Genomic DNA, 12,559 nt, shown 5'->3' with positions numbered 1-12,559 from the left:
TTGTTCCCCCTTCCCAGCCCCCCCCCCAGTAAAAATAAAGCCTCTTAAATTCCTCTGCTAAAGCATTTTGCCTTCTCTCTGACCAGTGCGATTCTTTATGTTGATCTAAACATAGCTGGATATGTGTACATCTTGCTGTATGCTGACTTTGGAGAGTTACTGTTCATAAATGAATGCTGTTTTCCAAATAGCCATTAGGGGGAGGCCTTGGCTGACCTCAAACAGATAAATTTAAGGAGCTGCTTGGGCCATGGGCATACAGTATCGAGAAGGGTTTAAATGCAACTTGAAACCTGAGGCAGACCTGTCAAGCTTTTAGATCAGCCTGTGATGGTTCAGCAGTGCACCTGGACAATCAAGTACTGTTTTGAACTGGGTCAGTGTTGTGTGTGGTTGTGTAGATGGGATCTATAACAAGGATCTGCCTCCTATGCCCACCACTAGTATGCAGCCAGAGCTCTTCTAATCAGGCTCCCTTGCACCATGTTCACTAAAGGTACCCTAGCATCTAGCCGTGTCCTTCACTGAGGAGCTGCCACTGAGTACAGAGTATGCCCCCCAGCCCCGTGGTCACTTAAGCCAGGCAAGCATACTGCAAACTAGCCATGTGCGGGTTACTGAAGTTAGACTCGTCGAGAGAAGAGAAAGCAGAAAAGTGCAGACAGCCCAAGTCCTCGGTGCCCAGACTCCTCCAGAGTTTTGGTGCTTACTTATCAGCTGCAAGCTGAATCCCAGTCAGTGCTATTCTGGGCAGTTTAAGTGTCACATGTTCACACCCTTGAAATAAAACTTTCTGCTGGGGTCCTTCAAACATAGCTTTAGAATTTCTTTATGCTACTTTTCAGCCCTTAAGCTTGCCTCTTTCAAAGGGGCTGGTCCCCAAACCTGCCAGGATTAGCCTTGAAAATCGGAACCAACTTTGAGACCCTCGCAATAGGCTGAGCGGTAACAGACTTGCCTTGTCCACACCAGTGATTTTGAAATGACTCTAAAGCCAACCGGCATCTGTTGTTTTCTGCTCACTTCAGGAGAGCAATCTAGCGCAATCTGTTTATCACAAGAACTGCCTCCCACCTTCCTCTTGAATTTCAGAAGTCGCCTTGTGCCTAAAGCTGAAATTCTGACACCCCACATGGTGAGAAATTACAGTGGAAAATGCATGGACTCGGTTGTGATCTATTGGCTTTGAATCTGAACTAAGTCAAATCCAATAAAGTCGTCACATGCTTCTGCTGCAGCACTTGTACCAGTGGGCTACAGAAACCAAGTTTTCTCCAATTAATTGGGTACAGTTGGTTAAAACATTTTCAGAAGCAGCTGATTTGAGGTCAGCTTGTCGCACCTTAGAAGCTCAAGTTCTCTGAAAGGCTTGTCCTACTGAGTGCTCAACGGGTGTTTGAGGGAGGATGAGGGGGAACAGTTTTGGCTTCTGGTTCTAGGGCTGCTGCTGTTAAAAGCTATAATACCTACAACACAAGGGTGCATAACCTTTGGAAGTGAAAAGAGCAGTAAGCAATTAAATGGGGCTTCTGTTAAAGAAAGATCACAGTGAAAAGGGAGTCTCCTGCTGTGCCTACCCCAGTTGGGGTGCCTTTGCAGTGCTGGGCAACTGTTCTCCAGCCCTCTAATACCCACTGCCTCTTCCTGCTGTGCTCATTCAGAGCTGGAGGCTGGCTTGGCCTGCTCTTCCTCCGCCCAGTCTGATTTCCTTCTGTGATAAGGTGACATGTTTTATGGGTAGAAGGAGAGCAGTAGTTGTGACATCCCTTGACTTTATTTAGCAAGACTTTTCAATGACATTTTCATTAATTAAAGAAATATGGACTAGTTGAAAGTACTGTAAGATGGATACATAAGTGATTAGATTATTGTATTCAGTAAGCAGTCATCAACAGCTCAATGTCGGGCAAGGAGGAGGTTATCAAGGGGTTCTCCATAGCTCATCTGGTATTAACACACTCAACAATTTGGATGATGGGATAGAATACACACTTCCCAAATTTGCAGGCGACCCCAAGTTAGGTGGAGTTGCAAACACTGGTGCGCAGAGCTAGGATTCAGAAGGACCTGGATACATTGGAGGAACAAAATCAAATGAAATTCAGCAAAGAGTGCCAAATCCTGCACTTACTCACGCAGTTATTTCACACCAAGCACAGACTGGGGAATGACTAGCTGGATGCAGCACTGTAGAGAAGGACCTGGGGGTTGCGGTGGACAATAAGATGAATGATGGCAATAAGATGAATGAGAGATTGGTGTGCCCTTGTTGCAAAAAAACCCAACGGCATCCTGGGTTATATTAACAGGGGGGTCACTTGCAAATCAAGGGAAGTGATCCTTCTGCTGTGTTCAGCACTGGGGAGGCCTCACCTGGGGTACTGTGTCCAGTTTTGAGACCCACATTTGACGTAAGGTGTGAACAGACTGGAAAGAGTCCAGCAGACTGTGCCAAAAATGATTAGGGGCTTGGGAAATGTATGAGGGAAGGCTGAAAAAATTAGGCTTATTTAGTCTGGAGAATTTAATAGCAATCTTCAGATACCTGAATAGTGATTTTATAAAGGGTAGAGACCAAACTGTTCTCTGGCTGTAGGAGACAGGACCAGGAGCAGTGGTCTTAAGCTGCAGCAGAGGACAGTCAGGTTGGAGATTAGGAAGGATCTTGTGACCCTGAGCATGGTCAGGCATTGAAACAGGCCACCCGGAGAGGCAGTGACATCTTCATCCCTGAACATTTTCAAAAGCAGGTTAGATAAATGCTTGACTGGGATGGTTTCATCAAGGATGACGCTGTCCTGAGCAGGGGGCTGGAATAGATGGCCCATCTAGCCTGCCTTTTCTATGATCGTAATAGGCCAGTTACAGATGGGGGATGTGTCGGGGGAAACCTCGGGCCTTCCTGAAAAATGTAAAAGCAGGCGCAGCTTTGTCACTGCAGGATGGGAACCTGAAGTTTCTTAGTGGTGCTTCCTAGTCCTGGCTTTGGGCAGCACCTAAATCGCAGGGGGAAGTTGAGAACACTGGCTAATGACAGAGAAGGGAAATAGCGTTGATGTCATCCATATGTAAATACCTGTCATTTAAACCCTTGAGCTGTAAGCATCCCAGTCTGACAATCGGCTCCTGGGTTCTCGGGGCCAACCAAGGAGGTACGCTACAACTTCCAGGCATAAAACTGCTCGTGTAACTGCCTCCATGTTTTTGTGTATGGTCCTCCATTATTTTCCAGCTATGTCTGAATAGTTCCTCAGAGGTGATGACATGAAAATAGCCATCTCCAGCTATAGGCCTGCAGCTCCCAATCTGTAACCTAAAGCTATTTTTACAGAGGGCTGCTTCCTGAAGAGCAGGGTTACATACAACTTGGAGGGTCGAGTTACTGATTTGAAGGAGCTGGGTTCCTGGGCCCAACTATTTTGTGCAACTTTGCTGGCTCCTAGCCTCACTGCCCCAGATACCTTCTCAATCACCTGGAAGTCTGAGGTTGCTGCTGCAAGTAATTTAGGTTTTCAGCTCTGCCAAGATGGGTCAGTTTTGAACAGATTTGAAGAAAGGCCAGCTGCCTGCTTCTAAATTAGTGTCTTGGGTGATAACAGTTGCAGTTACACTGTCAGGCTTTTTGTACAGGCTAGGACAGAAATTGCACATAAACCGGTATAAGTGATCGGAAACCGGTTCAGATCTGCAACGCAACACAAATTCAGTGTGTGTAAACCACTTTCAAAATGGCCAAACCCGGTTTAAGATGAACCTGGATGGATGTAGCATCTGACTGAACTGATTTGGGTTAAATCGGTTCATTTAACTTCTATCCCAGTTCCAAATTAATTTACAGTCCCCCAGCATCCCAGGATGCTTTGCACCTCCCCCTCAACTCCCCACCTTGGAGGGTAGGCAGACTAGCCTTGGCCCAAGCATCTGCTCCAGCCAAGCAGGGGGGCGTGCTCTAGTGTCCTGCAGCTTCTGGCCTGGGCCACTGCAGGCAGGTGGCTGCAGTTCAGGAATCAGAAGTGAATGTCTGTTCACCTGCTTATCAGTTCAATCTCCGCAGCTTGGACTAACCTGCAATGACTGCGTGGATTCAGCCTCGGGCTTTCTAACTCTCCGTACTTGGCTTATAAGAGAGTCTGATTACACCGTATATCATCATCCAGAACTGAGTGCAGTATCTCACACCCATATGCCTTTATGGTTCATATAGTGGTGTCCTGAAAAGCTGGTTGAAACCTCTTGAACGCCTGTCATGAGGCAGTTTTGTTTTATTAACTGTTATACAATTTTTCCACAAAACATCGTGTACCCCTTTATTCACGGTCAAATTTGAAAAAAATTATACAGGATCTGGAAAGGAAAAATCTTACAATGCAACTAAACTGATATATATAGATAGAGGATTTTGAAAATGAAAGTTTTAGTATTAAACTATATTAGAAATCTTTGTTACATTTTCAAAGTTGAAAAGCAACTGTGGTTGAAATACGTAACTAGAGCAAGATCTAACCTTTACACCTTGCCATGCTGCAAATGTGTAATGCGGAGATCTACTTTCAGTATATTTAAGCAAACTCACCAAGGACTAGAAACTATAAGACACAGCATGTTTCTTTAATTGGGGTTAATCTGGTATTGAAGCCATGAAGTCAGAGGGTTTCCATGCAAAATAAAAAAAAAGTGTCAAGCCTTAGCTCTGCAAGCCCTAGAAGAGGCAGGAAGAGGCAATCACGGATGTGGGTTAGATTAGACCTCGCTGCTGCACAAAAGATCGGCACTGGAGGCAGAATTGTCAGCAATGAACCCAGAAGAGCAAGCGGTGACATGGCTTATTTCCTTAGGAGTTTTGAATTCCCCCAAAAAGATCATCAGTGATCCAGAGGGATTCCTGAAAACTTCCCTGAAAGACGGGGTCGTGCTTTGCAAGTTGATGAATCGGCTGCTTCCAGGATCTGTGGAAAAGGTAACGACCTGGCTCGTATAATCCATTGCTCACTTCCTACTATGGCAGCGGCGCAGCACTGCTGCAGGACCTGTCTTGGTGGACCCAAAGTGGTCTACTTTAGCGGGAGGTGCCATGCATTTTGGCTTTTTCTTTTCTGGGGTGGAAGGCCTGTTTCAGAGGGACTTGAGTATTTTATCTTGTGACCGAATTATTATCTTTGATTGGCTGATAAATTATTCTGTTGGGCAGAATCAGGCAACAGTATTGTGCGTGTGACTTGCAGTTATGCTCGAGTCGGTTGCCTTATGTGGGCTCTTCCGTTTGAAAAGTGAAAACGTTTAATCTACCAGAAGTCCATTTTAGCTTGATCGATCTTCCTAAAAAACTCCATTTATTACATTTAAGGGTGCTAATATTGTCCAGCATCCGCTGGCACCCTCCAAAGGATCTTATGGCACCCCAGGGTGCTGCAGCACCCTGCTTGAGAAGCACGATGGAAATAATGCAGACCATGAATAGTTGAGCTTTAAATACAACTAGGTAAATACAACTGTGCAACTATGTAAAGCAGCCAGGTGATGTTATTTTTCTGTATCCCACCAGGTAAAAAAACCAGACTTGAGCAGAAATAAAAGCACTTTTCATCCCCACCATTATCAGCCAATCCAGTACGTTGAGTTAATCCGTCTCAAATGTCTCGTTAATCAGTACATCCATTTCCTGGGTACATAAACAGGCAGCCTAAATCAGCAACAAAAAGCAAGGGGGAAAAGAGGAAGGATCCTGATCAGAGCTAATGAAATGGCCACACAGAAAAAAGGCTGTTCAGTAAAAGGCTCAGAAACAGTATGTTCCTTCCTCACAGAACGGGAACCTTTTATTTCGGAAACGGCACTTGTGCTGGCTGATGTGCCCCTCTGATGGCATGCCTGGTGCTTTGGGGCAGCGTGCTCTTAAAGGTCATTAGCTTCTCACTGTCACTTAGGGCACTGTCATGTGTTGACGTTCAAAAACAAGATGCCGACCATTTAGATTTATGCATCACTTCCTCCAGTGGCTCTTTCTTCCTGGTTCAACAGCTTGCCTGCCACCCCCATCCTCCCCCTAAATAAGCTTCCCTAATTTGGCGTAGATCACACACATGTCAAACATCCAGCATGCAGACTGCGCTGAAGGTACTACAGTAACCATGGGGGATTTTGCTTCTTTAGTATTGTCTGGAGCCCAAAAATGAAGAGGATTGCATCGGAAACATTCAGGAGTTCTTGAAAAGCTGTGCAGTCCTGAAAGTAGAGGTAAGTCATCCTACTAGTCTCCATTATATTCTTTTTTTTTTCCACTCTACTAATTGTTTGCTTTGTAATTATTCCTAAATGAAGCCAGGTGCCAGGAAACCGAAGTTACTGTTAATCTCTTATGTTAGCAACATGCATGAGAGCCTGGATCATTTAATATTCTGGACAGGGGCTCTGCACAAGGTTTTAGTGGTGGAATATATAATGCCTCAGAGTTGAACATATTGCCCTTCAAGCCTCTGATACGAAGCAAAATGCTGAAGTAGGAATGTATAAAAATATAACGACGGTCTTCCTAGTGCATGCTAGTAAGCTGGTTGGACCGGTGAATAATTTTTTTCAGTGTTGGGAGAGGTCACCCCGTTTTCAACCCCGCGTTAACTAGTTGGATCGGATGATAACAATCAGAGCGTTGTAGATTGATACCGTGTCTTCCCTTGCAAAGGATCGTTTCACAAAGGGCAACTTTATACATTTGCGTCTCGTACATATACTCTTACACAGAGCCTGAGTCCTGCCAAAGGACAGAAGGAAGGGAGGAGGGACAGAAGAATGAGGTCTTTGTATCCCCCCAAGCCTTCCTGTCACTAAGCGAGGCCAGTCCCTGTGCCCCGGCGCAGGCTGTGTGTTCGCGTGTGCTCTTACACAACGAGCTGCCGCAGGGTATGAAAATGAGTCAGGAGCTGTTCTGCTGCATGTGCTCACTCTGGCTGCGCGGCCTCCCTTGAGTTAGTGTAAAATGCCATTAATAAAGAAAAGCCCTGTTGTATTTTGCATCGGCAACGTCCCACAGAAAGCAGCCGTCATTTTTCAAAATCGTCGCCGACTTCCTAATGGTTGGTTTGGCGGGGGGGGAAATGCAGTTCTCAGTTCCTGCGCAGGCAATAACCGTCCACAGTTGTTGCTGGGAACGAATCGTGTACTCCAGGGCAAAAGGAGAAGAGCCAGCCAGTGCTGCTGCTTTTCACCTGAAGCTTTACATTGTGTAAGGAGAGTTGCTTGCTTTTCAAAGCCCTTCCTCAGCTGACTAGCACACAGCTCTGTTATTTCCAAAACTGTCTCCTCAACCTGTTGTTTCCCAGCAATCTGGTGCTGGAAACCTGCTGCCGGCTGCAACAGCTTCGTTTTCAGAGAAAATATAGTTGCTCGTTGAAGCCAAAAGAAACCTGATCAGGGCGTGGAGGCAGCGTTTGCCAGTTCTGATTTTTTTTATCCTGATTCTTGTGACTGTTGACATTTTCTTTGAAATCCCCAGCTCCTGGAGTCGTGTGATGACCTGGGTGTTTCAGCTCTCATTTAAAAAAATACAAATGAGAGTTTTAGCATGTGGGAGAAAAGAGCTTGAATAATATATGAATGCTGCAGGCTCAAAAGCATCCATAAAGCAAGGGGAAAGAACCCAGAGTGTGTTGTTGGCCTGAAAAATCATGAGGTTTTTGAAAGCAACTCGTGATTTTGAGAGGGTTTGGTAACACTGAAATCCAACCTCACACCAGGCCTTTTGCTGTCCCCAGCTGCTCTTTCTCGTCGTTACAGAATCCTCCATGTTCTGCACGTCACATGTATAATTTATCCAGCCTTTGATCCTTGAAAGATGAAACTTTTCATTCCTTTCATAGAGCCAGTATGAAAGCCCCTCGCATGGCGGTCGCACCAGAAAGCGGAGGGCTCTCCGGGGCTAAAAGCCTGAGTCTCCACAGTGTGTCCACTAGATATAGAGGGGCCCACGGTATGCTGCCCCCCAGGTTGCTCCAGCGCCCTGCCTTGTGCTTTGGTCAGAAAACATTGCGCTAGTAGAAATGCAAAGGATCGCTTCCTGGTTTTCGTGTGCTCCGTTACCAGCAGTCGCACTGTCACATTTTCCGAAAACAGGAACTTGGCTTCTTGAGCGTCCTCCGCGGGCTTTCACCCATGGGGAGGCACTGGCCGATGCAGTTCTTTTGATGGGGCTACCTGTGCGCCGCTGGCAAGTCCACGCAATGCAGTGTGCAGAGGGCACGGTGCCACAGGGCCACGGCACCCTCTCGGTTTACACTTTTTATCCCTGTCATCCATAGCAGTGACTCAAGAATCACAGTGCCATACGCGATTGGGACAGTCAGCAGCATCAGGATAGAAAGGATCATGGCAGACCGCAAGCCAAGACCCCGTTTTAAGCAGCACACGTTGTGCCAGGGGTCTTCCCAATGTCTTGGCTGCTTGGCATTCTCGTTTGGAGGTGGTCTGTTTGCACCGCGTTGTTCCCAGGGGTAGGTGAGCTCAAAGAGCAGACCGCAAGCAGCCTGGGCAGTGAAGCTTCTTGGGTCTGGTGTCTCAAAGAACCAGAGCCCAAAATAAAGGGTGCTGTCTGCTCCAGTACGGCTAGCTTGAAGGAAGAGCACCCTGCAGAAACCTCCGATCCTGGCTTTGGGACCAAGCTCCACGCCTGCCTCATGTTTGCCTCCAAACACTTCGAATTTGACAGCAAAAAGAAGCCTAAAGCCGGATTTTGCAGTAGGCCTGAGAACATCCACTGGATGCCTGTGGGTATGGATGGAGTACCGGTCAGGGTCAATCCCGATCACCTAACAGACCCGTGGATTGCATCAGACCTGGCAAGTGTTTCTTTCTTCATCACCGATTAGCTCAGCTACAAGTTGCTGCTGCAGGTGAAATAGTATCTCGCAGATCCACAGTTGGATCACAGCCCAGCTATGCAAGCTTCAGTATCTAAAGAAAGCGTGCTCCCTCTCATTATCCTCCTTGGAGCTCTGCTCCTGAAACGTTAGAGATCAGATGGACTGTCTCCGTTTTCTCTAGAGACTTTTCTCCCTTGGAAACACTCTTTGGTGCACTTAGTGAAGTTGTTGCACCTTTTGCTATGTTATACTTGCCAAGTCCTCTGGTTTTTATATTAGCTTCCAGATTGCATCCACAGTCCAAAGACGAACAGGACCTGGATAGGCTTCCTTCTTTAGATTTCACTTCTAGCAGGCAGACCTCCTTGCTGTACACTGCCCAGAACAGGACAGGAATGTACAGTGACTGCAACTCCCACTCCTAGCTACCTGGTCATCTCAGCCGCCAGCCAAGCAGCCTCGAAAGGATACAGCATCTTCTCCCCGAGACGGGAGAAAGCTTGCCCAGTCTGCGCATGCTGGGATCCAGCCACTTCTCGTGGTTTCAGGGCATGAGACTTCAGGGCAAGTGTCTCTTGCTACGAGGAAGATGAGTGTGTGCCTTGGGAGGAAGACGGCGCTTGGAGCCAGAAGAAGAAATGGGCTTGTCACCAAATGAAAATATTGAAGTAGGTGCTGCTGCTCCAGAGGATGCTTTACAATTCTGTATGCAAGTCAGCCACAAATCGATGGTAAAACTCCCACCTCTGCCAACAGGGAAAACTCCCACTCGATACCCAACATAGGATGTGCCGTCAGAGACTAAGTAAACTCTCTCACGCAATCAGCACGTGGCCATAACATCCACTACGAAATGTAACATCGAACTAGAGCATTCTGGCTGCAAAATGCAGTCTGGGCTCCTACCTCTCCCTGCCCTCTTGTCCTTCCCTATTCAGGTCCATGTCTCACAGATCAGAAATGTAGTTCCTGTTGCGAGCGGCAGCAGTAGAGGAAGTGCCAAAGGAAACCAGAGGTGAGGATTGCTACTGGCGATGTTTCCCCATAGCAGAGAGAGGCTGCGCTGGGTGTGCATCTAAGGAAGTGCATCGTCTTTATCAAGAAAGGTTGATTTTGGACGTGAACGCTATAAACTGGCACTGCAGGAGACTCTCGAGGACTTTCATTGTGTGTTCCCTCTTTGAGAGGTCTGGAGCATCCATAAATACAAAAAAAAGTCCATTATGCTTTTTCATGGGAACAGTTCTCAGCGCTCGGGAAGGCCAGGCTTTTCTGCTGTGTTGAGGCTTCAGTTGGCTATAAAGGCACTTCATCAGTAATGCACCCAAAAGCAAGGGTTTCCCTAGCGCCTCACCCAGCTGGAAAGGAAAACTCGGTCAGCCGACTAAGTAGAGACTTGACAGGCAGCAAAAATGGGCAGTCAAGAAAGCAGGGGTGGACGCTGACCTCTTGCACCTACGTGAGTTTGCAGACATAGACCTGTTTGCCCCCCGTTACTGTCCAAAGCATCTTGGATCCGGCAGCAAAGCAGACAAGGACGATCTGTCCCGATCTGGGGAGAGACTTTGCGCCCTCCTCCTCGAGACGTGCCACAGCCCAAGCCCAGACATCTTCCAGAAGCGCTGCAAGAGCTTCGTCCGACTTGGGCAGGTATTTAACAGGCCAGGCTGAGCTTGGATATTGTTTAGAGGCGTTTAGCTTATTTCACTACTCTATTGGCTTTTCTAAGTTATTTTATTTTTCCTGTTTTTTTTTCTCGTTTCCTGATTGTTACAAGTTATTTTGCTCTCTTCTGTAAGCCACCCTGAGTCTTTGTAAAAAGAGGGTGGCATATAAATCCAATAGAAAAAGAAGCACGTTTCAAGCGGAGATCTGCAGCTCGGGAGCTCAGCGCATATGTATGCCAACCAGTGCTTGCTTGGTCAGGCAACGCCGTCAGTCCCAGCTCTGTTACAACCCTGAATCCCACCCGCCAGGGAATACGTAGAGGACACAAGAAGGATTGAAGGTTATTTCCTATGTGGATGAGCTCTGCACAGTCACAGGACACGTGTCTCAGGAGATGGGGAAAGGAGCTGAAGTGGCCAAGGTTGCCCTTTCACATCCGCTTTCACAGCCTCCCCCTGAAAAGCATGGAGGGAAAGAAGGGAAAGCTGTGAGCCCTCTGCTAGGACAAGCTGAGCAGCACCAGCCCACCCCAGCCCCTGAGTGCGACTGTGCAGAGCCCCCCTCGGAGAGCAAAGGGTCGAGCCTTGACTTCCTCTTCCTTAACTTCCGCACAGCTTCAGATCCTGCAACGCCTTGCACACGCGGCGACCTCGAAGCACAGACAGGAGAATCAACCTGGCTTCGAAACAGGCCCGGTCTAGACGCGGTCAAAAAAGTGCATTGCAACGCTCCCCAGCCTTTTTCCAGCTTTCAAAATGTCATCTAAATGTGCAGCATTTCCCCCAGCTCTGCTCTGCAGGATGGCAGGACACCTGAACCTGCCACTGCCGGAGCCGTCTGCAAGTTTGGACGGAGGTGCAGGAGCAGAACGGGCTGTGCCGGGGCGAAAGCAGGAATCCAGCCTTGGAGATACCTAGTGGTTTGTAAAATGTGCCACGGGGATGCTTGGGCAAACTTTACAAACCTGGGCTAGGATGTTTGAGGCCCCAATTCTGCAAACGCTTATGCACGTGCTTTGAAGTTAGTCCCATCGACTGGAATGTGACGATCCACGTACTTAAAACACGTACATCAATGTGTGCAGGTTGGAGGCCCGAATTCCGGCTTAATATTTGATCTCTGTCCAATACTTCTCTCATCCGCTTCCTTTCCAAAATGCAGCCAACTGCTTCGCTGAAGTGTACCGGGAGTTTCACACTTCAAGGAAGGAGTGTTTTAACTGAACAGATGGACACAAAAAGCAGAGAGGCTTGGAGTTTGCTACGTGGCAAGGACATTTTATTTTTTTTAAATGTCACTTCCCTGATTAACTTGTGGATCCTTCACCAGCCCCTTTCGCAGCGATTTGTCCCCGCTTCAAGAGCACACAAGATGCCGACACTTTCGCTTCAGCAGTCTGTTGTCTTGTTCGCATTTGTTCTCTTCATCTTGGGCTTTCCATCCGACGTCCTGTGTCTTTGCCAGCGCTGGGCAGCCAGGCCTGTACGGGGTCCTGCCAGCTGCTCGTGCCATTGCATGGGTGGCGCTGCCGGGCCCCAGCCCCCAGATGCAGCTGCTCCGTGCAGCTTTGGAAGGGCTTTTGGGAGGGTGCAGGGACGTTTCCCAAGGATCTGCAGCGTGAGACTGATCTGGCGGCCGCGATGGTCCAGAAATTATGCCAGAGGCACGGCCACGCTCACCGTCTCTCCGACCAGGCTCAGGCATCCTGGGCACTGGGGGGGGACGGTTTTGCTGTCATGTCTCTGGGCAGCGTCCCTGGCTTCTTGGGGGGTGCTTTCTGCTTGTCCCTGCACCCAGGTGCCACCCCCCCGAGGCAGCAGCAGGGCTGAGTCTCACCAGGGCCTCCCCCGCTCACAGAGCAAGGGTGGGGGCAGGGGGAGCAGCCTCAAACCCCTGCAAGGATGGAGCCTGCCCCCTCCCGCCCCTCGGGAGCTGGTTCCAAGTCCGTTGGTTTCGTCCGCCCCCCGGCCGGGGCCTGGCCCGGGGCCGGAGCCGTCGCCCCCCCGTGCAGGGCGGAGGTGGCCCGGCCCGGCCCGGCC

At 48.5% G+C, this 12,559-nt stretch overlaps 1 protein-coding gene across 4 annotated transcripts in view; it reads left to right on the top strand.

Annotated features, from left to right (window-relative positions):
* The first annotated feature begins 4,456 nt into the window (after nt 1-4,456).
* Nucleotides 4,457-12,559, top strand: part of ARHGEF6 (Rac/Cdc42 guanine nucleotide exchange factor 6) — a 65,982-nt gene continuing 57,879 nt past the window's right edge. For all 4 annotated transcript variants that reach the window (XM_019521332.1, XM_019521330.1, XM_019521331.1 and 1 more), the window contains exons 1-2: nt 4,457-4,957; nt 6,151-6,234. In XM_019521332.1, coding sequence (XP_019376877.1) covers nt 4,793-4,957; nt 6,151-6,234 — 249 coding nt within the window. In that variant the 5' untranslated portion in view covers nt 4,457-4,792. The remainder of the gene's footprint in view (nt 4,958-6,150; nt 6,235-12,559) is intronic.

The sequence above is a fragment of the Gavialis gangeticus genome, unplaced genomic scaffold, assembly GCF_001723915.1.
Source record: "Gavialis gangeticus isolate Ggan-Ray unplaced genomic scaffold, GavGan_comp1, whole genome shotgun sequence".
Classification (NCBI taxonomy): Eukaryota; Metazoa; Chordata; order Crocodylia; family Gavialidae; genus Gavialis; species Gavialis gangeticus.
Note: the sequence above shows the minus strand (reverse complement) of the source record. Positions and strands in the feature narration are given on the sequence as shown.